A 27,445-nucleotide genomic window follows, 5' to 3' on the forward strand; every position below is an offset into this window, starting at 1 on the left:
GTGTGATGATTTCGCTTTGCAGCGCTTGTGCGGAAAGTTAATGTTTGCCGAATCGAAGTATTCTGAATTGATGAGCCTGTATTTGGTTTGCTCAGTTGTAGTTTTGTTTAGTTATCGGTTTGAAATGATCTGTGAATAACCATTATTTCTTCTTCAAAATACACGAACATTCAGTTCAAATGAATATCCAAAATTATATTTCAACTGTCAGAGCTTTCATCATCATATATCTAGTTGGTCATTCATCAATATGGATCGTTTATTTACTGCTGAACATATAAAAAGTGTGTAAACTAAAAAATTATGGTTCTGTAGTAAGAAATAGGGATTCGTAAAGCCAAGTAGCTTGACATTTCAACCAACTACTTGAACTTGTCTTGATTTTACATATTTCTTGCTTGACTTGATATCAATCTACTTGATATTACTTGAGCTTGAAATGCACGCGTCGTACGACATATATTTCTGCAATCTCGTGAGCGCTTAGATTAAATAAAGGGATTCCTCGAGCACCAAGAGACTGAAGCATTCGACAGTGTGAATTTATTAGTAGTTTTCTCAAATTTTTATGAAATCTATTGATAGATTTTGGTAGTTTAAGGAATATCTTTCCAAACTTGTCCAAAATGGCCAAGGACTTTTTATCAACGCCAGCATCTTCAGCTCCAGTTGAAAGACAATTTTTCAGAGCTGCTCTTACGGTTACAAGAACCCGCAATAGGTTAGACGACATATCTATAAAATGCCTCATGTGTCTTAGATCCTGGATGGAATATTATGAAATCAAGCAAAACCTGGAGGTTTCTCAGTATTAAGAAACTTTATTTTTTTATTATTTTTTATTTTGTTTGGATTTAGAGTGATTTGATTTATGTTTCTATCGCAAAAAAGTTGATATTTTCGGTTCTTTTAAACACTAAGTTTTATAAATAAAAGTGTTTTCTGCAAGTTTCCTTTTTTTATTGATGTGATACTACACGATAAAACTGCTAAAAACTACTTGACTTGAAATCAAGTCAGGCTCAAGCTAAGTAGCTTGCAAATCAAGCCAAGCCGTGAATCCCTAGTTTCGCGCATTATGTCAGATTATGGTCGATATAGTAGTCCTTCTGAGCGTATGACAGTGAAAAAATTCGAAGAGGCTAGATCTGATACTGATGTTTGAAGGTCCATACATTATAAATACACGCTCCGACGTCCAGAAGGAAGGACATAATTCAATTCGAACTCAATCATTCAAGAAAAAGGCAAGCGCGCAAAAATGAGAAAAAAATGGTCTGATATCCTCTCATTTGAAAAAACTGAACAAAGTATCCACCTCGCGGATTCAGAACAATGTTTGTCCTCCCCATCGTTCCCATCGACCTGTTTCAGTCGTTAAAAGTTTATAACCGATGTTATTATTAGCGCAGTTCTTTATGCCGCGCATTCATCCGTATATTCGGTATTAACATTGCTCATTTAATGCCATTCCATCTCCGAAAAATACGATGACAGTCCCTGGTATTATTGGTTCAACCATAAATTGGCGATATTAATACTTAAATTATTAATTTATTGCTACATTCGAATGGTCCATTATACGCCCTACGCTCAACGTTTCTGAATACACTTGCGTCGGTGGGATAAAGTGAAAACTATAAAATTTTAATTTGGACTAAGTTCACTACGATATATATCGGATTCCACGAGCGGTGATTCACTAAAACGTTAATATTTGTTCATAAGCTGTATTATGGAGTTACGTGATTTCTGGAAAGAGCCTTAAAAAGTCGAATTAGGCAGAAAATGTGGAGATTCGATTAAGATTAAATCTTCGTTTAATTAAAAATGAATTATTATTCGATGAGAAAAGTACTATTTATTTTTCTTTTGATCATAAATTTCAAGTAGATTACATTTCAAAGAAAGTGTAATGAACGCTCGTTCATTCATGCCCCAAATGCACCCTTGAAGAAAAACGACGTAAGCGCCATAAAAAACAATGCGGAAATCATGTGAAAAGGGACCAATACCATTACAATCCAAAGTTGAAAAGTCGCCACTTCGATCTTAAAATATTTCAAGAGTAATTGATGAGCACACCAGTGTTTTGATACATCTTAGGTACATTATAGAGATACATATTTAGCTTTTTACTCTGGAGTGAATTTTTATTATTTTAATAATAAATAATTAGTTGAAAAATAACTTTAATGTGGAGGTTTCCAGGTTTATAATGCCCATATCTTTTCATCTAGGCTTAATCGGAAAGAATGGTAAAAAAAGTGTTCCTTTTGACTCAAAAATCTACTGTTAAAATATATGTACAGAGTTAAATATTGAAGTATGTAACTGTAGTCTGGTCTCGAATTTACCTAAAAACAAACTCAAAAGATGCCTTCAGTTTACAAATTCCTAGTTCTGATATCAATTATATTGATCTGTACGATATGTCTTCATCAACTCTCAAAAGCACTGGAAATGGAAAAATGAACTAGAAAACTCAATACAGACCCAAACAACTATCGACCAATAATACCTACAAACCTAACCAAACTGGCCAAAAAATAGTTCTAGAGAAACTCAAGAACATCCTCGAAGATAAAATACCAAAAGAATAACATGGGTACAGAAGAGGCCATGGAACCAGAACTCGATTTACCAGAATAGTGGAAAATATTCTAAAAAAAACTGAAGAGAATACAAACAGCAGCATTACTGATGGAAATATCTGAAGCCTTCGATGAAGTATGGCGTCAAGGGTTTTTATAGATAATTTTCAAAGCTGACATACCAATAGCATATGGCAAACTAATTAAATCATACCTATAAGACAGAAAATTAGTTTTGAAAATCAACGAAGAAACATCTGAAATGAAATACATAAAGATCGGATTACCACAAGGCTCTTCATTAAAAACAGCATTTTACAACATACATAAACAGTAGATCTACATCTGTGGTTGATCCACCGAGCTGATAGATCTACTTAGTTGGTTGATCTATTCAAAACTATATCATAGGATGAAATAGAATATCAATGAAAAATTAAGTTCAATTAAAAAAAATTCCTCCAGGTTATACCAATTTGATCGTATTGAAAGTATAACAACTAGGTATGCAATATAATTAAAACACGTTTCAAATATGGATATAAGACGTATCAAGAAATAAGGCACCTGACATACCGAGGCTGAAAGAAGAGTTATAATATCAAACTCGAATATACATTTTTCCGAGTGTTGCATGTATAAGAGATTAGCGCAGGGCCGTACTAAAGTTTTAATCCTATAGATCAATTTTTGCTAATAATGTCAGCACTCGAATGGAGAATATTATATCCATAACGGTTTCGATAACAATACATTATAATATATTAGATCTAAACCTCTGAAACGAACAAATCTATGCAAAAATATTTCCATCAAACTGAAATAAAATATCAAAATTAACATATACTAATTTATTTAAAAATTCTTTCGCGAAACTGCACTTAACTAGCTTATACCGGAGTTTTTCATGAATGAGTGAACACAATTCAAAGAAAGACCACCCAGAAATTTCACCAGAAGCATGAAATAGTTCCGAGACAAAAAGGTTTGACTATTTACCTTTCTGGGGAATTACAATTTCACGATTTAAAAAGATGTCGATACAAAAACGGGAGATCGGACCACCGACAATATTGTGGTGAGGAATTTGGGATATAAAAAGTAGGATTTGGTCAATTCGAGAGTCACGCACAGTAGTGAGCTTCATATCATCAGTGGAAATTTGAATATTCTATGGGGTTTTGATGTTTTTTTGCATGAAATTATGCAACTCAAGTTGACAATTTATTTCAGATCCAAAAAAATGTTTTCAATATTTTAATTTTCCATGTTTTCGGTTTTGTCCATTTAACCACTCTTTATCGGATATATTCTGCGATTTTCACAATGTACACAATATAATTTGACTGAATACATACTTCGTGTTTCATTGATACGTATTAGGCCAATTGAAAAATCCCCTGTCTGATGCACAGATGACGGTGCTAATATTAGATCCATGAGATTTTTAGTTAGTACCAATCTTCAAACGATAAATGTCAAAATTTGACAGTAGTCCGACCATTAGTTTGTGAGATATTGCATTGTGAGTGTAGCTACTTTTGTTATTTGAAAAGAGATGAAAAAAAAATTCCGTGTGCTGATCAAATATTGCCGTTTGAAGGGAAATATTCAGTTGAAGCAAAATCTTGGCTTGATGAAGAGTTTCCGGGGTCTGCACCAGGAAAATCAACCATTATTGATTAGTATTCTAAGTTTGAATGTGTTGAAAAGAGCACCGAAGACGGCGAACGCAGTGGACGCCCAAAAGAGGCTGTCACCGACAAAAAAATCACAAAATAATTTTGAATGACTGTAAAGTGAAGTTGATCGAGATAGCAGACATTGTGAAGATATCATATGTTTCGACTGAAAGTTCTATTCAAGAACACATTAACTTAGGCTACATTTTTCAATTTTGTATTAATTTCTGTAATGGGCCCAATTCGGCAAGGGAGTTATAATGGTCATCTGAATTTTTGTCGATAGGGTTTTCTTGAGTAGAATTGACTGAAATAATCAAAAATATAGGTTCTAATATGAAAATCTTGAGTTTTTTTGAATTTGAGTTGTGCAAGTTCGTGATCTTCTGATGAACATACTGAGCATTTTTGGTCCAAACCGCAACTAGTCTTTTAATACTACGTAGTCGCAGAATAAAAAATTAAAGAGGGTTTTCAGAAAAAACTCTTTCTGCAGAAATATTCAAAAAAATGTGAGCCTTCGTCTCCACCATTTTTTTCGTGAGAACCCCATTAACTCATGAACCCTCAAGTTTTTACCTGAAGTATGGCATATTGCTGAAATTGCCATCAAATAAGCTATCTAATGATGCAATAATTTACCAGGTGTGACATTCGAAATTAGGAAGTAGTAGTATGTTTCCGGTATAACCGGAAGTTGTAGAGGTCTGAAAATATTTTAGGGAAAAAGAATATTGTCTCAAACCTCAGTATGCAAATTTTCAGCTCAAAATTATGATTAGTTTTTTATAAACGTCTAACCTGAAATTTGAAAAAACCCTACCACACCTTAATCCAGTCCTGCTTCATCACAGTAGACCAGAGATGAGACAAAACCATGAGGGCCTCTCTGAATTATGAAGGATATGTTTCGATCACCCCGCGCTGATAGTTCCCCGATGTCGAAATGGTCATAATTGTTCCTCCAGGCTGGGTTGAACGATAAAATCTTATTTTGTCTGTTTGTACGCATTTAACACAATGTAATGATGTCTGAGTCCCGTCCACGATGTATAATTTTCTGTTTTCTCCGTGAAACCTAATAATGATATAGAATGGAATTCATCACCAGTATTATATTTTATTTATAATTTTTTTTTTACTGACATATGACGTTATGGAATCTATGGAAATTTCTGGCAGGTATGGGCAACTGGTTTATTTTTGGATTGATTGGTTTTATTTTCGGCCTATCGGTCGAGATCGAAATCTTCGGTTGGTCAATTTTTTTTAGGACTCGTTCCCCGAACGAAGCGCTACTTTATTTGGTAACGATGTCAAGATTGTCGGAAAAGAAATACTCAATATCCCAGCGACAACATATTCGACCGTATTGTGTGTAGATATAAAAGAACATTTCTCTAATTCTGTGGTTATTCCGTTCATTCTTCCACATCTTGTAGAACAAAATCGTGCGAGAATATATCAGAAACGCACAGTTTTCATGGTTATATTTTATTGTTATATGTTGGCACTCCGAACTTTCCGCCACGGCTTTATCTGTCAATTCATCCTTCAAATTTGAAATTTGCCTTAAAGAAATCAGTTCTGCCAATCAACATTTTTCAATGCAAAAATCACTAAGATATATTTATGGAAATATTTCATTAATTTCAATGAAAATGCAATGAATTAGAGAAAATAATGTATAATACTCGTACAGAAGGCTCATTCTACCTCTCGTTCATTCAAAAACTCGCCACATTTCGTGGCTCGTTTTTGGATTTTGAACTCGTGGAAGAATATCAATGCCTTCTGCACTTGTATTATAAATAACTATTCTCTAATTCTATGGTTATTCCGTTCATTCTTCCACATCTTCTAGAACAAAATAGTGCGAGAATATATCAGAAACGCACAGTTTTCATGGTTATATTTTATTATTATATGTTGGTACTCCGAACTTTCCGCCACGGCTTTATCTGTCAATTCATCAATTTGCCTTAAAGAAATCAGTTCTGCCAACCAACATTTTTCAATGCAAAAATCACTAAATTATATTTATGAAAATATTTCATTAATTTCAATAAAAATGCAATGAATGAGAGAAAATAATGTATAATACTCGTACAGAAGGCTCATTCTACCTCTCGTTCATTCAAAAACTCGCCACATTTCGTGGCTCGTTTTTGGATTTTGAACTCGTGGAAGAATATCAATGCCTTCTGCACTTGTATTATAAATAACTATTCTCTTATTCTGTGGCGTTCATTCTACCATTCCTTGTAGAACAAAATCGTGCGGGAAAATCTCAGTTTTACTGTGTTTTACATATATTTCATGGTTATATCTCATTATTATATGGTGGTACTCGGAACTCTCCTATCACGGATTTATCAATTCAGCGATACAGAAAACAGTTCTACCAACCAATATTTTTCAAATGAAGAAATCACTAAACGATATTCATGGAAATATTCCATAAATTTCAATGAAAATTCAATGATTTAGAGAGAATAATGTAAAGTACTCGTAGAAAAGGCTCATTCTAACACTCGTTCATTCAAAAACCAGCTGCCTTCAAAAAACTCGTCAAAGATTATAAATGCCTTCTGTACTTGTATTATGAATTACTATTCTGATTTATTTCATCATATATAGTATATCTTTTTGATATTCTTCAAGGGCACAAATGGCGCATAACTTCTTCAATAACTACTGGCTTCAATTAGCGCTTTCCCCAATATTTAGGTGTTTCCGTTATCCTTCCTATACACAGGGTGAGTCTTTCACTTATACATTTATTTTAACCGAAGATTCACGATGTCAAAGAAAATAATTTCTTCCTTTACCACCTTTTCCGATTCTACTTGGTTGGAAAGATACAGGCTCTTGAAAATCCATAAAGAAGGGTTATTTTCAGTCATATCTAGCAAAGATTTTTTTTTATATATATAATGAATCTTTTCCGAACATAAAATTCCATCAAAGTCCGGTTAATTCCAGAATGCCCGCTATACTGAGTGAGAAGTAAAATCGAATCGTAAAAAACAGTAAAGGAAAAAAGTGTCTCTTTCGACATAATATATCTTCAGTTGAAATATATGTACAAGTCAAAGACCCTGTATATAGGAATATAGGTAGGAAAACGGAAGTCCTGAATTTTTTTAAATTTTCAGGATAGATTTGTTGATTGTAGAATTGCATCAATCATGACATATGGTATTGAAACAAGAGCCGAAAATGCCGAAACCAAGAGACAGCTAAGAACAACTGAGATGAGAGTGCTGAGATACATAGCATTCCAGGAATGAGGAATATTGTGGAAAACAGAGGACTTTGTACTAACGTATGACGAAGAAGAAGAGTAGAATTGTATTGATACAGAATAGGTGGTTATATCTCTTCAATCTTCAGGAACAAATCTAGAAAAATAACTGCAAGGTTTACATCTCTCTAATTAGCATCGATTCAAGCGTCAAAATATTGTAATAATGCGAGATATCTGTCAGAAATCAAACCAGAAATGTACCTACATAAAAATAGGTGTCAAAATAGAAGATATTTTTCTTGAATTTTGTCTGGGTCTGGTGATGCAAAGAACATGAAACTTGAAACTTCAAATTGTTCTTTATCTGAATGTGAAATGTATCTTCATTTAATCCGTTTTTGTTGTTTTCTTGATTTTTTCATGAAACTTTTATAACAACTTTCAAGCAAAAAACTCTTATAGTTTCCAAGAAAAACCGGATAATTTTCATTCGATTTTAAGTATCCCAAAACATAAACTGTGAAAATTTCTGGAGGTTTCAAATTTTTCTCCTTGACCGATTCCAAAAGTTTATCATTGAAAATAATACACCAAAAGCATTGTCGATTCATTATTTCACGGATTACTTTCTACCTATACGTGCAACATATCGATTTAATTAGGTTTCATAAACATATAGCACTTGTGTCCCAGTAAATCTCGGTAGTGCAAACACACATGGCCCGCAAGATCCCCATACACGAGCCCATTATATGCAAATGTGGCAGCCGCTAATGAGGTTAGCGTTTGGAGATACAGATCCCGCCGCATTCAGAGATGGCCGAGCAAAAAGAGAACCACCACACTCTGTACGTTGCGCTATCTGCGGGCATCGAGACTCTCGAAACAGATATAAAATGGGTTTTGTTTACAACTTAATTAAGATTATTGGATGTTTTTGCGTAGGTGACTGTTGGAGGCTGCTCCGGTACGGTGAAAGCGTTAACCTCGCGATGTTTTGAAGAGGCTTGGAATAAAAAATCGAAAAACTTTTAATAAGGATTGTGGGTTTCATAGGAACTTTAATGTTGGGATGGTCATGGTCAAATCATTTTTAGTTCGATTTCAGTTCCTTTTTGGACCCACCATTGAATTTGAACTCCAATCAGTGATCGAAGTAACGTGAAACGTAAGGGTCGACAAGACAAGAATTCTTGTCTTATTTCGAGAAAAGTTAAGAAATTTAAAAAAATCTTGTCTTGTTTTTTCTTAATATATCTCTCCTAGACTTGAGAAATTTCAGGATTGACCGGTGACACCCTGCAGTTTGGACAGAACGAGTACCCTTGAAAAAAGTGGCCTCTACAAACTTAAGTGTGATGATTGCAGCGCCACATACATTGGTAGAACTTGTAGACCAAAAATACAGGAACACCTGAGATACCCGGACAAATCTGCCTTTAGACACCACATTTCGTTCAACGGACATTCTTTTAGCCCACAATAGAATGCGATAATTTTGCTGCAGACAAACACAAAGAATTACACGAAATTATTCATATTGAGGATGGAATATCGATGAACGATAATTGTTTGAACATACACACAAACTTAAATTTGAACAAGAACTACATCCCCCTGTTCAAGAGATTATAATTACTTTTGTAGCATACACTGCGTGCTGCCTACCTGTTTTATGTTTCTTGTTTCCCTTATTCTTAATATATTTATTTTGTTATTTTTATGACTATAATTTATGTTTTTGTTCATTGACACAATAGGTTCATACATTGTTTTATATTTTGTCATTCCTTTTTACTGTTTTATTTTTTGTTTATACTCAGCTGAGTAACTGAGTGGTTGTTATTGCTTTCGCATCCTTAGCTGCCAACATTTTCGAGAACTTATGTTATGTCTCTTGGCTTTGATGGAAATAAAGTATTTTTGATCAGTAAGTGGCTGGAATACTGAGGTCTCGAATTGTTGCTCAATTCACTCTCTGTTTTTAGTGGTACTGAAGATGGCTGTTTAGCCGAAAACATTTTACCAAATTTTAGAATTGAATACTTGAAGTACGAATCATTTCTTTTATGATTAAAAGGATAAGGTATCGCAAAATTCGACTAGGTGTAAATATAGCCATTCCAAATTTTCATGAGAATTTCAAATATCCCAATTTGAGAGTAATGCAAATTTCGCATTTAGGTGAAGAATAACAATTTTATGCTTCATACAAAGTTTCATATTGATCGTGTATTCATAACCAGAGAAAATTCAAGGAAAATATTGGAAAAAAAAACTCAACATTTCAGTGACAATATTTACAACTGACAAGGGATTTTGAGTATACCTATATAGGTACACTCAAAATATATGAATATTGTTTTTGAAGAAATTTAGCATCAAGCTTGAAATTGTTATTTATTATATGAAAAATAACATATGGATAGTTGCGAAAAAATTATTCCTTATCGAACAGAATGGGTCTTTCATATAATTTTTTTTTGAGTCCCCCTTGCTTAGTTACAGACCCCTAAAGATGAGGCCGGATGATTTTTTTCTTTAAAACCAAGAAATTCACGAAAATGAAATTAAGCTGACATTTTATGCGGGCAAGATGGTATTCGAAAAATTTTTTGTGGTTTTCGTCTATTATTCCAAGGGATAGAAAAAGCCACCCTTCAATCTTGTTTCGCAATTACTTTATCCATACTCATATTTTACAATAAGAAAATAAATTTTGGATAGACTGATCATTTCTTAACATATTAGGTCTCTTGTAATTTTTTGCTAAATTTCACGGTTTATGAGAGAAAAAAATGTATCAACAGATAATACGCCTGAGTTGTGGAGGCTGAAATTATTCTCGACCTTGAATTCATTCAAACGACGAATGTCAAAACGATATTTCTATTGAGAACTGGTACAAATATTAAATAAATGTGAAAAAAAAATTATGAACTTTTCACAAATTAAAAACTACTTTTCGGGAGACATCTTTTGCGGGCTGTAACTAAGCAGAGGGCTCAAAAAAAAATGTTAATATGAAAGACCCACCTTATTTTTTGACAAGGAATCGCCCCCTAAATTTTTTCGCAACTTTTCATATACACCATGTATAATCAATCTAATTATTGATATTTTCAATGTTTTATTCCTTTAAATGTGTTTATAGGAATAAAAACAGACTTCCTGGTCGAAACACGAAGTAACTGTTACCTACATCTCTCCAATTTATTCACTGATTTACTTCCTCACAAGAAGATAATCAACTAGTACTTTCAGAATGTGCAAGCCGCGCAGTTGTCTCTTTGCCGGTAGCAAGGAATGCGCTAAAAAACAACTGGTTCCGCAGAAAGCACCCGAAAATTTCGACAACAGCCAGTTCAAATATCCGCTAATTGGCGTTAAACGCAAAGCTGAATGGAAGCAACGACTAACGAAAAAATTGGAACAATTTTTTATCTTTCACCCATCTCTCGCGAAGTTGATCAAATAAACAGGAAACCGTGGTCCTTTATTAAATAACTCGAAAAGCTCTGGAAATGACTTATGAACACCACCTGTATCATTAGGCTCGATTTGTAATGACAGCATAATGGTTTAATTGATACACATCGGCCTGAACCGTGCATAAAAGCGAAATATAAGTGGCATTGCTGTGCTCTTCGTCGCAATCATCTTTGTCTCGGTTATGCGGGAAATTTTCATAAATATGGTTCTGATAGTTATCGAATGCCCGTTTAAAAACACTCATAATTGCTTCAAATGGGATGAATAATTGTCGGAATCGTAAATCTTGGTGTCGTAGAGGTTCCCTATATGGATGGGTTCTTGGGTTCGCTTTGCATCGACGATTCCACGCATATGGTTCTTTATTGCCGGATTAGTTGTTTCGTAATTTTCTTTCATTTTATTTTCGGAATTATCGAAGATTATCGTCCGATGAATCTTCGCTTTTTGAAGCAGAAAAACATGTGATTTTTTTCGACGTATTATACCAACAATTCGCGTGAATGAAGATACCAGTTGTACCAATTAAGTAACCAAAAATTTGACAAACCCTATCCTTTTTTCAACAGAATGTATACGAAACAACGGATATTAGGCATTGGCATTACATGTTTATGTGAAATGTTGAATTTGATGGGATGTACGATGTATTGAAGAAAGAATATAAAACGAATATCTGTCAAATCAGAAATTAGACCACAAAGAACCATGAGATGAATGGATCTGAGATATAAAGGGTGTTTTTTTTAGAGCTATAGAACTTTAAATTGCAATAAAACAACGATGGATTATTCGATTGACATGAATTTTATTTATCTGCAAGATAATCTTGTGGCATTACATTTTAAATATGTCTGGCATATGACCGACACGACTAGCTCGGATGTAGTCCAATGTGGACGTCCAATTTTCGATGACTTTTTTCAACATTTGTGGCCGTATATCGGCAATAACACGGCGAATGTTGTCTTCCAAATGGTCAAGGGTTTGTGGCTTATCCGCATAGACCAATGACTTTACATAGCCCCACAGAAAGTAGTCTAGCGGTGTTAAATCACACGATCTTGGAGGCCAAATCACAGGTCAAAAACGTGAATTTAGGCGGACACCAAACATTTTTCAATAAATCGATTGTGGCACGAGCTGTGTGACATGTTGCGCCATCTTGTTGGAACCACAGCTCCTGGACATCATGATTGTTCAATTCAGGAATGAAAAAGTTAGTAATCATGGCTCTATACCGATCACCATTGACTGTAACGTTCTGGCCATCATCGTTTTTGAAGAGGTACGGACCAATGATTCCACCAGCCCATAAAGCGCACCAAACAGTCAGTTTTTCTGGATTTAACGGTGTTTCGACATACACTTGAGGATTTGCTCCACTCCAAATGCGGCAGTAGTTTTGTTTGTTGACGTAGCCATTCAACCAGAAGTGTGCTTCATCGCTAAACAAAATTCGCTTATGAAAATCGGGAACAACAGCAATCTAATTTTGGGCCCATTCGACGAATCTACGCCTTACTTGATGATCGTTTGGCTGAATTTGATGAATTGCCAAACCAAACTGAGAATAAATCACTTCACAGCTGTTAAATCGGTCACCATCTTGAACAGTAATGCCAACTTAAAGTTATATACCTCGACAAAAACACCCTTCACCAACTGACAAAGAAACTACAACACCCAGAAGGAGCTGTTTAAATTTTTTATATGAGTACATAGGTTTACAATTTTTTTTTTTTTATTTGTTAATTATGTGTTTGTCCACCGCGATTATCTATACACTTCCCAAGACGTCTCGGCACTGATTCAATAAGATGATTTATTTCTTCTAAAAGGATAATATCCCAAGCTACCTGTACTTCATGTCTCAGAGCCACCAAAGTCCGTAAAGGGTGGGGTAAATTTCCAAGCCTCCTTCCCATGATGTCTCAAACATCATGCTCTATGGGCTAAAAATCGGGGGATCTCGGCGGCCATGGCAAAAGATTTACATGAGTCGCTTCGAAAAAGATTCATCAGAAAAGACAACCTGATGCCATTCCACAATTCAATGTAAACGTTCTTTGCACCACTGTAATCGTTACCGGCGATGCTCAACCGTCAGAGGTAACACAAGATGGGGTTGATAATGCTGTAGTCCAAAAGACCTTATCTGGCGGTAAAACGTTCGGACAGTTACAGGATGGCCTTGTTCTCATAACCACTCATCAGCCAAAGATCGAGTTGTCGCAAATCGGGCTCTAACGTCCATAAGTCTTAGACGTCGATCTTGAACGTCATTTGTGCCCCTTCGACGTCCGGTGCCTACTCTTTTTCGATTTTGGGCATCATCAAACCACGCTTGAAAACATCTCATAGCAGTAGTTGGATTTCTGTTCGTTCGGTTAGCGATTTCTCGAAATGATAACACCGCCTCCCTTAGACCAATATTCGACCTTTTTCAAATTCACTTAGCTGGCGATAAATCCGCGTATACGTGCTCTAGGCATTTTAACAACCACTGAATATACACTTTGGATCTCCTCGAACAGCTGGTTTGTTGTAAAATTTAAAAAACTTGCAAAAAACGACTACAATATTTAAGTAACAGAAATTGTTTACATGAAAAAACCTCCAAGATTTTTTTCTCCAAATTCAATCATTTACTCCTTGGTTTACTCTCTATGGTTCACCAAAGAAGAAAATTTTTAATTTGAACAGCTCGTTCTGAGTGTTACAGTTTCTTTGTTATTTAGTATAATTTTATATAAAAATTCAAGTGATTCCATTTGTTAGTTCTCTACAGATATTTTATTATTAATTTTATCATTTGTGAATTTATTTGAATACTGGCTACTGCATTATATTTTGTTTATTTAGAAGTCACGTACAGGCTCACGCCTCTGTGATTATATGTTTATACCCAGTAGCTTACAGAATAAACCATTTTATTATTATTATTATCAATTGAAGATCTCCTAAAATCATATTTTATTATACATATAGATACAATTGGAAATGAGTTCCGGTAGAAATGAAATTACCAAGATTTCTTGACTGAGACCTGTCTAGGAATATGAGTCGGAAGTATATGTGATAGCACTGGTAACCAATGTAAAGATATAGATCTAATAGTTCCACTGATAATTCTCATAGAAACGTTAAACTTTGCATCAAATTCATGAACATGAGCACTAGTGAACAAAACAGAACAACATTATTCAGCAGCAGAAAAAACCAAAGCCAAAGCTGACTTACAAAGAGTGCTGGCATCAGCATCGCATGAAGAACCAGATAATTTTAGAAGAATATCTTCTGAATTAAAACGTTTCCAAGAACCTCATAAATTTCAAATAAACTTTCAACATATATAGTATTTTCGTTACAACCAAATTTATTTTCCATCCAGTAAGTTGAAAATCAAATTTCGGGTGTCCATAAATCTTAAACCATTAGTCAGATTTTTTCATTCACTAATCGGCTCATTCAAAGAGATTTCAAGATCTCTTCGTTAGAAAGCTATCGTGTTTACCAATGGATGGCATCACAAATACTAACAGCAAAAAGGCTCCACAATGAGTTATACATTCAACAACATAAAAAGGGCCAATCCACACTACAATTTTTTATGGTTCTTTAGGTTTATTTCAATCTACGTGGAATATGTGAAGTGCAAACGTTAATGGAAACCATTAGAAAAACTTTTTAACTAATGAATATCGTAACACGTAGGTATAAAGAAACAATATGAAGAAACCCTCATAAAGCGTGTCTAAATTTCAACTTTAGATATTCTTTCCAGACCGCAGTGTATACAATTCCAAACGAACTTGAGCAAAATACTCCAAACAAAAACGGATCTTCATGTAAAGCCTAAATTGGCGGATTCAATGGAGATATTCAGTGCGTCGGTGACCAAGAAGAAGAAGCGAGCACAGGTCTAGTCACCAAGAGTTGTTATCGCAGATATTATCTTCGTTTATCTGCCTCATCTAGAGGATCTCGGACCGTGTTAACACAAATTATTGGTACTGCGGCTGGAATACCTGACCACTTTACCCGATTAAAATTGTGTTTTGAATGCGATCGTTACCACAAGAACGTCTTGATTTCAGTTCCGAATGTAAGACTGGTTTTTCACGGTTACGAGGGTTGGTCAAAAATAAATTTTCGAATTCCAATATTGCAACAAGTCTCGTCTCATCAAATTGATTAAATCTTTTTTCTACCATTTTTCCAGATTCCAGAAATTAAAGAAAACAGTTTTTTCTTTGTAGCTTTTACATGAATTCAGAATGAAATATATTTTAGTGTAAAATCTGTATACTTCTTAAATTATTATCTTTTCTACCTCTAATGGTTTCCACGTTATAGCCTTGGCGATCCATAAAATTGTACAAAATCAGACACATATCAATGAAAAAAGTATTACTTTTTCTGCCTAGGCAACAAAGTGATTATTCTCAAAGCGAATAAAACATTCCACATTTTCTGAGTAAGTACTTCTAAGTCGCCATCACTGACCATAATATAAATACATCAGATATTTTTCCGAAAAACTGTTCGATATTTCATAAGTTGGCAAACTATAATTATCATGGACATATACATTTCCATATCAACCAACATTTTCAACAATTGCAATTTCTATCAAATTTCGTTTTAATTCATCACTACAAAAAAAAAGAAAGAATTGTGATAATTGTAATATTTTGCAAATTCAATATCCTACATGTATCATTATGAACAATCAAAGAAAAACTTATATGTTTAACTCGGCAGCAAAATAGATTAACTGCCTTGGCTGTATCAGCCGCGGCAATCAATCTACTACTTTGCTGCCTAGTAAAACGAATAACTATTATTAGATTACTGAATCATTCGATGAAATCAAATAGTTAATTTTATCGCAAAACATACCTACCATTTTTAAGGTATTCAAGGTTTGATGATACCAAAACGGTGAAAATTCGATAATACCTTAATTTTTGGATCCACCCTTGAGCACAGCTAAGTCCATGGTGCCACGCTTTTTTTTGTATAATCGAAGTCATAAATAATTTATTTTACTGGGTATATGCGAAATAAGATTTCTCTAATTCTATAACTAATCCGTTCATTCTGCCATATCTTACTAGAACAAAATCTTGCGCGAATATTGCAAATTCGTAATAATTTCATGGTTCTATTTTATTATTATCTGTTAGTACTCTATTCTCTATGTATCTGTTGGTACTAATATTTGAAAAACAGAATAGACATTTGCTTAATTGTTTCTGTGCGTATATTAGTTGTTGTCTATTTTCTTTCTGCATGCATTGTATCAACTTGTTGATATCTTTAGTTCTTTGGCTTGAATGGCACTCTGTCCTCAGCCTCTACTTATGTGTAATAAAAATAATAATAACTTTTCTACCACGGATTTATCTATTATCTGTCAAATTTGTGATATAGAAAACTGTTCTGCCAACCAACATACATACAAAAATAATTAAACGATATTTGAGGAAATATTAATTTCATTGAAAAATTCAGTGAATTAGAGAAAATAATGTATAATACTCGTACAGAAGGCTCATTCTCCACTTGTTACTTCAATGATTGGCAATAATAATACATTCTAATTTCATACATCAACAGATACTTATTGACACCAGGAGAGGCACTACAATAATACTTAGCCGAGGACCATCAAAAAAATTCGCCATGTTTGTTTCATTTTTGACAAGGAATATTTTGTTATGGAGTCGAATTCATCCTACTCAATTCTCTGAAATGTAATGGTTTTTGGAAAAGTAAAATTTCCAAACAACTGAACTCAACATAAAACGTAAGCTGAATAAAATCATAATAATAGTAGGATTGTAAAATGAACGATTTTCCACATGAAAAAATTCAGTCCAAAGTGCAAGAGGTCCATCCAATGAGAATATGAAGAGGGATGATTTCAAAAAATTCTTTTGAAAAAACCCAGACAAGAAATATTGAGAAGAATATTAATAATAATATTATTAAGAAAAAATACTTTGTTCACTTCATTATTTGTTCAAATGTTATTGATTGTTATTATTATCCTTTTTCATAGATAATTTTTTTTTAATGTTGCTCATTTCACTAGATTCCATTAAAATGAATCTTTCTGAGGAGTGATCTAATTAAATAATAAATAAATAATAATAATAAAAAACTAAGTTTTGAGTGATCGCCAAACAAGAATATTAACTATGAAGTTCTTTGTTCTTTGACTGAAATGGAACTTTTCTGTAATGAGCTTTCCTAAAATAATTCATTTTTGTGTTCACTAATCCATTCGTGTGAGACCCATGACCAGTGCTGGAATTTTATCGTATGTTAATTAATTATTGAAGAAGAAAAAAAGTGCCACCTACCTATTTACTGTTTCCTTATCGAAACTTTTGCCAATTTTATAACTGAAAAAGCAAACATGGTTTTCGATTGGAATAAAACGCAAAAGTATTCATAATTTGGTTTATTTTCAATTTTGAGATATCAACATGTACATCACACATATTTAAACCTACAATCTAAATATCAGCTTGAATTCAATAAATGTAAAATTCCAACTGGAGTTTTTGGTGCGGGAAAAATTTTGCTATATTCATATATCAGTATATACAAGTTCTCAAGAATACATCAAAAATTTTCGGTATTTATGCTTTAAATATATAAATATTTAAGTTAAATTAACTACTTTCGTTCAAAATAAACTGCTACTCTTACACGGGAAATGGCACAAAACTAACTGATAGAATGTAAAATTCCATCACTGGCCACTGACCAGTCTCACTAAAGAGATGAGTACAGTGCCGAGCTCACTAAAGCTAACAGTTATTCCACTAAAAAATTGTTTAACCTACACAATTAAATATTCGAAGATATATATATGTACAACTATTCTAAATATATTTTTTCTAGATCATCGATACAAGCACACAGTGCTGTTCATCGAATTAAATTAACAAGTCTTTTTACAATTCCATTACATAAACTTCTGCAGTACTTAAAAACAAACTAGATATTCGAGACAGATGGATATAAAAATTCTGTCGACTTCAAAACTTCGGCAATTAAAAAATTGACAAATTTAAATTTACAAATACTACAATGAATGTCGTTTTTTCAATCCTTCTTGATCTTACAATCTCAAATTCTCATTGGACGTCGCTCTATGCTATGAACGATGAATATTTACAAAATCGCGTTGTCCTCATTGTACTCAAAAAAATAGACTGGAGTCGTGTCAAACATACTTCAACGGCTTTGCGTTGCTGCTAAATACATGTAGTATTGCGCAAGCGACAAAAGGTATACCATGTTGCTATTTGTACCTTTTTCATAGTTGATCTGTCTCTCTTGTTGACGTGCGTTATCTGCTGCGACTTTGAGCAAACCTTGAATATTTCTGAGGAGAGTTTCAGTCGATGAAATTGTGGAGTCAGGCGTCTGGCCGTTGGCTGAGGCCATTACGTTGGCCAGAGAAGAGTAATTCAATGCTGTGTGATGAGATTCTGTGCTTGGAGGGGCAGGCATGGGAACGTCTCCTTCTTCCATATCTGCAACAAAGGAAAATTCGTTTAAAATGTGATTTCTGGATTCTGGTTGGTTCCACTTTATTTGATGGGAGGAATATTGAAAACAGTCTTGCATGGCAAAAGTCCTGAAGAATTGATCGATCATATTTTCAGCTCGAAGGATCAATGCTGAAGCATTAGATATCTGTACTTTGTTCTACGTTTTGAATGAGTTTCTTTTAGTTGGTTTCAATATTTTGTCGGTTGGAATTGTATTTCTAGACAAAAAAGTATATATCGAGAAGATATATCAAATAGTCAATGTTAATATTAAATTGACTCATCAAGTAGACTCATTTGACGTTGATAATTTCTAGTAATTATATTCTTTAAAATTATTATTTAAATTGTATATCCGTTTCACAGAAGAGTAAGAGAGAAGATCTATGACCACCGGTTGTGATTGTTATCTTTGTAAATCCTACCACATAAACAGTTCTTATTAGTTAGCCTACGGTGTCCTAAAATGTAAGATAGTGGCATCAATATGCAAGTTTTAAGTTTTAAGTTCCTAAATTCAGTAAGATTTTTGAAGACACCGATGACCAAAAATTGAATCAAAAATTACCGAAGAATCCCGACACGTATGTCTGATTTTATGTTGATTAATTTATTCAATTTATGAACTGTTTACTCAACTTACAGTTTTGGGTCAATCTCTCTTTTGGTAAGTTCTAATAATTTGTCAGTAAGATTGTATTCGTAGACAAAAAAGTATACTTATATAAAAAAAAACATTCTAGATAATGGAGCAATAAAGTTTTTTTTGGTTGGTTTCAATATTTCGTCAGTTGGAATTTCTAGGCAAAAAAGTATTTATCAAAAAGATATATCAGATAGCACAATTATGATATAATTTTTATATTTATGTGAAGAAAATCACATTTCATTAGTGTGTTTTCAATTAGTTCCTTTTTTGATTCAAGTTACTTGGAATGTCAATAACCGAAATTTTGGAATTGTCAAAAATATATCCACTTTCATTCGAGAATTGTGATGGAGGCTATAAATGTTGTTTCTCTCATTTATGGCAGGTTTGTTTTTATATTATTTATGTAGTTATTGTTAATGAATCCCTCATTTATTGTCTCAATTCAATTGAAATAAAACTTATTATATTTATATTAGATAGCTTTCTTAAGTAGATTCATTTGTCCTTTTGATTTGAAGTGATCATTATTTGATGAGAGTGAACATCAAACAAAGGATAAATTCAAATTCTCTAAAATTACTATTTCAATTGTAAATGTCGATTTGTATACCCATTTTCACAGAAGAGTAAGAGATGAGATATCTATTTCTACATGTTGTGATTGTTATCTGTGTAAATCTAATCAAAGAAACAGATTCTTTCAGTTAGACCTCTGCATCCTGCAAGTTTGTGAATTCAATAATTTTTTCGAACTATAAGACTCTGGGATTGTTTTAAAACAAAAACCCCGAAACGTACGTCTGAGAATTTGGTTATTCACAGAAATCCCAAAGATCTCCTTCAGAAAAAACTTCCCCAAATCTTTTTATGCAGTATTTCGAGTGATATTCCAGTCGACATTAGTCCGTAGCTCCGTCAAGCTTAAAAGCTCGACATGCATCCTTTCAGAACGATCTAACGTTACGACCGTGTTGGTCTTTTACTCGGTATGTGAATAAATTAATCGAAATGAGTGAAATGTTCCGGTCGACTGCTCCAGAAAGTCTAGCGTTGTCGTAGTCTGGGACCAGACGAACGGTCAGACAATCAGAAAACCGGTCCGACATAGTTTGCCGAAATGAAGAATCGTATTACGCCTTCCATCTCATCGAAGAAGATTAGTCGCATGAAATCGAAGCGGAAAAATCCGTATGAAAGTCGACCGGGACTTGCGGCAGTCTGTAAAGACGTATATACAGAATGAAACTGCAGAACGTACAACAGTATCGATTTACCCATATCGACGTACCAGGGCGAACCAAAAATGGCTTGAAACTGGTGTTTTTTTAGTTACATGAGAAGTTGCGATGGTTGACAAGTGTCTATGGTTTGACAGTTGACAGTGAATGTGTCAAACTGAGTTGACATTTCTGTTTTGTAAGGTTTGGCAATTCATCTTGAATCGTTAAAGGCCAGATTAACTCTTCCAAATTGTGGGAAAATGAATCTGCGAAGTTCATAGAGCATTGGTCTTTTTTACGGTCAACATAATCAGCCTATTGAGTGAGCAGTTCGGGCAGTTACTGATCGTTTTCAAACTAATATTATTGTTCCTATAAAAAATTTGATATTTCTGGTTTAAGAAAAATATAGCTACAGCGGTTTTCTTATGAAATTAGAGGTCGAGTATCAATATGGAACATTTTCACTCGATTAAAATTTCAATTTGACAATCAATAGCATATTCTGAAACTAAAGTGAATGGGCTCCTATTCCAACACGAATGCGAAATTCGAAAACGAGCGATAAAAGAGCGAATTTTCGAACGCAAGAGTGTTGGAATTGCCTTCTGCAACTAATATTAGACGATATTTTCTCTATTTCAGTCAATTTTTGTGGAATATTGTCGAAATTCAATGAAATATTCAGATTATATATCCAGTGACTTTTATATTGTATCTTGGCAGTTGGTGTGACTTTTACGAAAATTGACAGATTACGGAATTTGAATTTGAATCGTACGTTTCGAATTTTGAAATAATTTATAATTACGCATTAAATTCGTGAATTATGTCGGACGAAATCGATTTATCACCAGAATTAAGAGAAATTGCGAATAATGTTGCAAATAATTTCACTATATCCAAATTATATTATATTGATAATTGATGTGTGTTGAAATTTGATTTGATAGGATCGGAAGTCAGTGTAGGCAACATCAAAACGAAAAATATAACTGAAAACAATGCTGCAATGAGTTCATTGCCACCGTTTTTAGTACAGTAATAAACTCATTACGATACTGAAATAGACAAAAACTATTATCAAATATCTTCATAATAACAAAAGATAGCGATTCATTCTCAATAATTTTTTTCCAATTTCTGAACATTCTATATTGAAAAGTCGATAACTGTCTATCGTGATCACTACTTAAAAGGTGAACTATCATGTGAAATAGATCTCCACTCATTGTATTAAACAGATCATTAATAAACTCTTGACATTCGGATATTGTATTTCGTACCGGTTTTCATTTTCTTAATGTATTCTTAATGTTATCTAATTAAAATGTATACCGAGAGAGAAGGGAAAAGATGGATAGCTTTCAAGAAATATGTCCGGAGCCATTCATAATATGATAATTCGCTGAGATCTCTAACTCATTTATGCCTCAATTGTACATACTTTTGTGGAGTTACTATTTGGGGAAGGGGCATAGAATCGCCAAATCACAGAACTCTAATTACAGTCGGCGTTTCTGCTATCTAACTGTCCATCTACGAACTGTTCTCGATATGAAGATATATCTAAGGCGACCATGAACTTGAAATAAACGGGCACAATTGTTGCTAGTCAGTTCCTAAATAGACGAATGAAGATTTTATCAGATTTAATTGTTTTTATATTCTTAATGGGAGATTCTCCATGACGAACTGTTGGCCCATTTCACTTCGCACTTCAACAACGCATTGAAATTTCAAAGAATTCACTACAAAAATAGTGTTGGGACAAATTAGTGATGTGAAGAATCGAAACCATGTGCGTCCCTCAAAAAGAACTGAGAATATTTCTGCTTTAGCTCGTAGTGTTGACGACAACACTTAGGCAATGATTAATGATTTTTTTTATGGCCGGAATTGAAATATATTGATGTGGACAACACAAGACAACAATAGCAATTTTGCAATAAAAGTTTTTCGGCCGTGTTATTTATCCAATTGACCACTTTAAGATTATTTTCTAAGGGGCTACGTGGTAGATAAGGTCTATGACAATGCTCCACAATCGATTCAGAACATTACAGATGGAAATTCTAACTAGGTGTTCCCAGCATATGGGAGTATGAAATTTTGTTGTACTTCTGATTTTAAAACTATGAATTCAATTCAATTGAATTATTGTGCATTTCGAAGTGAAATAGTAATGTGAAACAGATTGAAAAATTTCATGTTCATCGCAATAACCAGAAACAGAAAAAATTCAATGAAAATCTCCTAATATACAGGGTGTTTCCTAAACATGCGGCAAAAATTCAGGGGGTTGTTTCTTGGACTATTTTAAGCATGTTTTGTCCTTGGATGATTTTTAAAAAACCTCTTTGTTTCGAAGATACAGGGCGAACAACATTTTTCATATTTTTAAAATTAATAATAGTTTAAATAAAAATGCGTACCGCACTGTGTTTACTAAGTAGGTACAATTTATTTTTAAATTTGTTTAACAACATTCCAATTACTAAAAACGGCCAGTTTTTTGACTAAAAATTGATAAGTGCAGATGGTAAAGGAATACAGATTAAACACGGTTTTCATTTGAATTCGTTTTGTGATGTATTAGCAATTTTTAGTCAAAAAACTGGCCGTTTTTAGTAATTGGAATGTTGTTAAACAAATTTAAAAATAAATTGTACCTACTTAGTAAACACAGTGCGGTACGCATTTTTATTTAAACTATTATTAATTTCAAAAATATGAAAAATGTTGTTCGCCCTGTATCTTCGAAACAAAGAGGTTTTTCAAAAATCATCAAAGGCCAAAATATTCTTAGAATAGTCCAAGGAACAACCCCCTGAATTTTTGCCGCATGTTTAGGAAACACCCTGTATAAGTGATCACAAAACGGATAGAGTTGAGAATTTGGGTGTATATAATAATAAAAAAGATAGTTTAATGTGACTATATACAGTATACACATTTCAAGCTCCGTTCAAAATGTGTTTTGAGCTCCCATATATTCCTCATACACACCTAGGTATATACAGTACCGTGGTCGCAAGAGCACAATGGATACATCGATTACCAAGCGCTCAAAAGCTCCTCCTGAGTTCAGGTCAGTGCTTTCCTCATTTCTATCGCCTGTTCGAACGAAACGATAATCCAAAACGAACATCTCGTAAAATAAATCGCTCGAAATGAATCATCATAGCAGAAAATGCGTACGTAAGAGACACGCCTGATGATTTGTTGGACGCAGACACGTCTCAACAAAAACAAAACGTTGGTGTTCTCTCACGGTATGTATGACCGAATGTCATGAGCACAGAGATGACTTATTTTCAACGTTTTTAATGTTGCGTTTCAGTCTACGCGAACTCCTACAACGATAATTGACTCATCTCACAATAAACAAATCGTACCTGGATATTTATTGCCAGGAAGAGCATTTATTGGCTCGCTAAGAGGCCGAGGCATATCGTTTCATACTTCCATATAAACGATGAAATATAATCGTCGCAGGACGCTGTTTTTGATTAATGAGTCGCCCGAGGCTATCGTACTCAGATCTGTGAGTGTTGGTGGACAGGAGATATCCCGTTTCAACGACTCAATCATCTTGGTGTCCGAAAGGATCGGAAGTAACTGCGTAAGGTTTGACGTTTTTGAAGAAAATACATGAATTGAAATATCTGTAGACATGTCGATTGATACTCAATACAAAAAGGCTGATCACTATCAATTAATCTTATTCAGAGGCACACTAATGGTAAACGGGATTAGGGACTTCCTTGAGATGAAAATAAACTGTAAATCTAGTGAAACTGACAAGAAAGCTCTGACATGTAGTCAGGAACTTTTGAGAGCTTAATCATATATGCACCAATTGGACTCTTGGAGACCACAAAACTATATAAAGGTATATATGGTTCCCAAATGTGGAATTTCTACATGAACGAAGGAGCGCACAAAAGTTCATGACTTATTCTTAACAAACACGCAATATCTGGATCATGCCTATTGAATCTGTTGAGTTTTTCATTTCCAATATTATCTTCGATGTTATTTGGTTCTGATGATGTGCTTAGAAATTTCGCACGAAGCTTCAAATCTTCATTTCATGTCAACACCCAAAATCTCATATATATGTTTGGCAAATTCCTCAAATCCTATCAAATGATTTGGCGATGTTTAGTGAGCATATGACAAGTGGATCTTCCAAATTTGCATGAATAATTTTCAAAAAAATATCAACCTGAAAAATATAATTCAAAGAGGACCCAGAATGAAATTTTACGTAATGATGACATTTGGAAAATTAACAATAGCGTTTCTTTACATTATTAGTTTGAGCCTCTTCTTTTTTGAAGGTCATTTCGCTGTAAGTATTGAACTTATTATTATTGAATAGCATTTTATTTCGAATATTACTGTGGTTCATAACATTTTTAATTTAGCAATCTGTGAAGACAGAAGGCCTATGTCCAAAAGTGGACTATACAAGGCTGAAGAATCAGTTCGTTTCAGGTTAGACTTCAATGTTGTTTCAAATGACCAAAGCTTTCAATGACTTTTCTATAGCGTAAATGGATCTGTTCAAATTCTCAAAATAACTAACACTGCAGGAAATGTCGAAATTCACAAATAATTGCAAATATCAAACGCGTTTTTCGTTGCTGATGCAGTAGGTATTACCTATTCGAGTTTTGGGTTTTTTTTCGGATCTTCAATTTCATTTTTTTTTATTTGTTGCTAATAGATATATCGTAATTAAAAGTCTTATATATGAAGATGCTCATGAATAGGACAATATGTTTCATACTGTCAAATACCCTATTCCGTGAATGCAAAAAGAGATAAAGAATAACTTGATTCATTTTTTTTTCGTTGTCTAGTAATATCAAAGCAAGGAATTTTTCTCAAGCTGTAGAAACTTTTCATTTATTTTATCCTCGAGTACTATTTCTTTGAATTGACATGTTTTTCCTCTTGAAAATTTTATGAAAGTCAAACTAACCTTGATCTTTCTCATCCTCATCATCGGGATCCGATATGTTGTCATCCTCATCGTCTTCAACCGCTGATCTGGGCGATCTAGGCGAAGGAGGAATATCAGCACCATCAGCTTCGCTACCTGAATGTTCACCTTCACCCACTGATCCTGCACTTCCCCCACCACTTTTCGAAAGATTGAGAACAGGACTGTGGTCTGTAGGAGAGCCTGAAACAAAAGGGACAATTATTTATTGATTTTCAGTGCCAAAAAGATATTTGGAGAATGGATGCGTTTTGACCGCAAAAATGTATGACAACGAAGTTGCATCACTAATTGGTACTGAAGCCAATAATATTTTAGAGAAGAAAGCACGGAACTCGAAATCTCAACTCTTTTCTTTCAATTTCCTCCTTGCATTTTTTATGATTCTGGTTATTCTATCACCTCAAAATTATGCAAGACTGACTTCCTATCGACTTTCTGAAGTAACTTTGTGACTTATTTCACTTGTATATAAACAAATGAGTCCTTTTATTATAATTTTTTTCATCCGTCCACCCTGTATACGTATTCGGGGAGATATTTCCACGTATATCCGCATCCTTGCATCCCTAAAACCTTCAGGATTAAAAATTGCATTTCGCCTCTCCCAAATCCAGACAATTCGGCCAGTCGAGCTCAACCCAGTCGTCGGCAATAAATTAAGGGGATTCCCCAGATTGATGGGAACATCGGACAGAGCCAACTGGCCGATTTATTTTGCGACTTAGTGGGTGCGAGAGGGCGCTCGCCGCGCGTCCTTTCGATTTCTACATATGAGCGTTTAATTGTGACCCCCGTAATTTATTGCCCGCGGGTTCGTTTCCTCAACCGGTTCGAGCTTTCAAATCCAACTTTTACGGCCATTAATTAATTAGGTCCAGCTGTTGCGGATGCGGCTCTTTTCGTCTGCGGGCGGGAGCGCCCTCTGTGCGACGATAAGGGGTACTATAGAGATTGGGGATTCGCTCGCTTTGGGTGCGATGCAATTTTATCCGATATATTTTAGAATTGAAGGTAAAAGTTATGTATCTTTCTAGTTTCAGATTTCTTGGTATGTAATTATGAACGAAACTTAGTGTTTCCCAATCCGCAATATAAAAGAGGTTACATAAAGGAGAACACTAACAGTGAAAAATACAAAATAAAATATACCGATAGAAAATATACTGGTAAAAAGACGCACATTCAGAAATGTTGTAAACCATACATTTTATACAGCAATGTGTATACAGGGTGTCCCAGAATTCACCACTGTATTCTACAATGAAAAATAGATCAAACTTATTTTTTTCTATTGATAAATGTTTCTCGTTGGACCAACAGCTCTTCAAAGGTTTCACCCCTAAGGTGGATTCGATTTATGGTCTCTGGAAGTAACTCAGCATCATGAAATTAAGTATGATTTTGTTGATGTGGAACTCTACCCTCTCTCTACACTACTGTGAATGTTTCAATCAGGTGCGTCTCAAACTGAGGACTTTTTCGTACCTCAATATTTTAAAATTTAAAACACAAGAATTCTGAAACTTAAAAAATGCTTTTTTTCTTTGTGTGATGTAGAGGATGTTCTTGATAAAATATTGGAATTATGTCAACTAACAAAATGAAAAATGCTGAAAAGTGTATGAAGAAATCTACACCTTTTCCAATTGTAGTTCAGAGAATCAAAGATCAATTTTAGAAAAGGGAACACGAGTTTCAGAATAGAGAAAAATAATTTAGAAAAGAAGAATTGAATTTCAGAATACTTAATTTAGTTTCAGAAAATCGAAATTGAAATTCAGATAAGGAAGTTGGAATTCAAAGAACAAAGTTGTAATTTGGAATGGTGAATTGTATTCCAGAAACAGCAATTTCAATTTCAGAAAAGGTATTTTCAAGGTTATCTATTTAATTTGAGATAATGTAATACGTAATTCAATATACAATATACACATATTATATAAATATGACTATTCATTTTC

General features: G+C 33.9%; 1 protein-coding gene across 3 annotated transcripts in view; it reads right to left on the reverse strand.

Annotated features, from left to right (window-relative positions):
- The window catches only part of LOC123684874 (dachshund homolog 2), a 283,084-nt gene that overhangs the window by 116,048 nt on the left and 139,591 nt on the right, over positions 1-27,445 (reverse strand). For all 3 annotated transcript variants that reach the window (XM_045624369.1, XM_045624368.1, XM_045624367.1), the window contains exons 6-7: positions 25,461-25,664; positions 18,353-18,577 (exon numbers count right to left, since the gene is read on the reverse strand). In XM_045624369.1, the coding sequence (XP_045480325.1) occupies positions 18,353-18,577; positions 25,461-25,664 (429 nt within the window). The remainder of the gene's footprint in view (positions 1-18,352; positions 18,578-25,460; positions 25,665-27,445) is intronic.

Source organism: Harmonia axyridis, chromosome 7, assembly GCF_914767665.1.
Source record: "Harmonia axyridis chromosome 7, icHarAxyr1.1, whole genome shotgun sequence".
NCBI classification, from domain to species: Eukaryota; Metazoa; Arthropoda; class Insecta; order Coleoptera; family Coccinellidae; genus Harmonia; species Harmonia axyridis.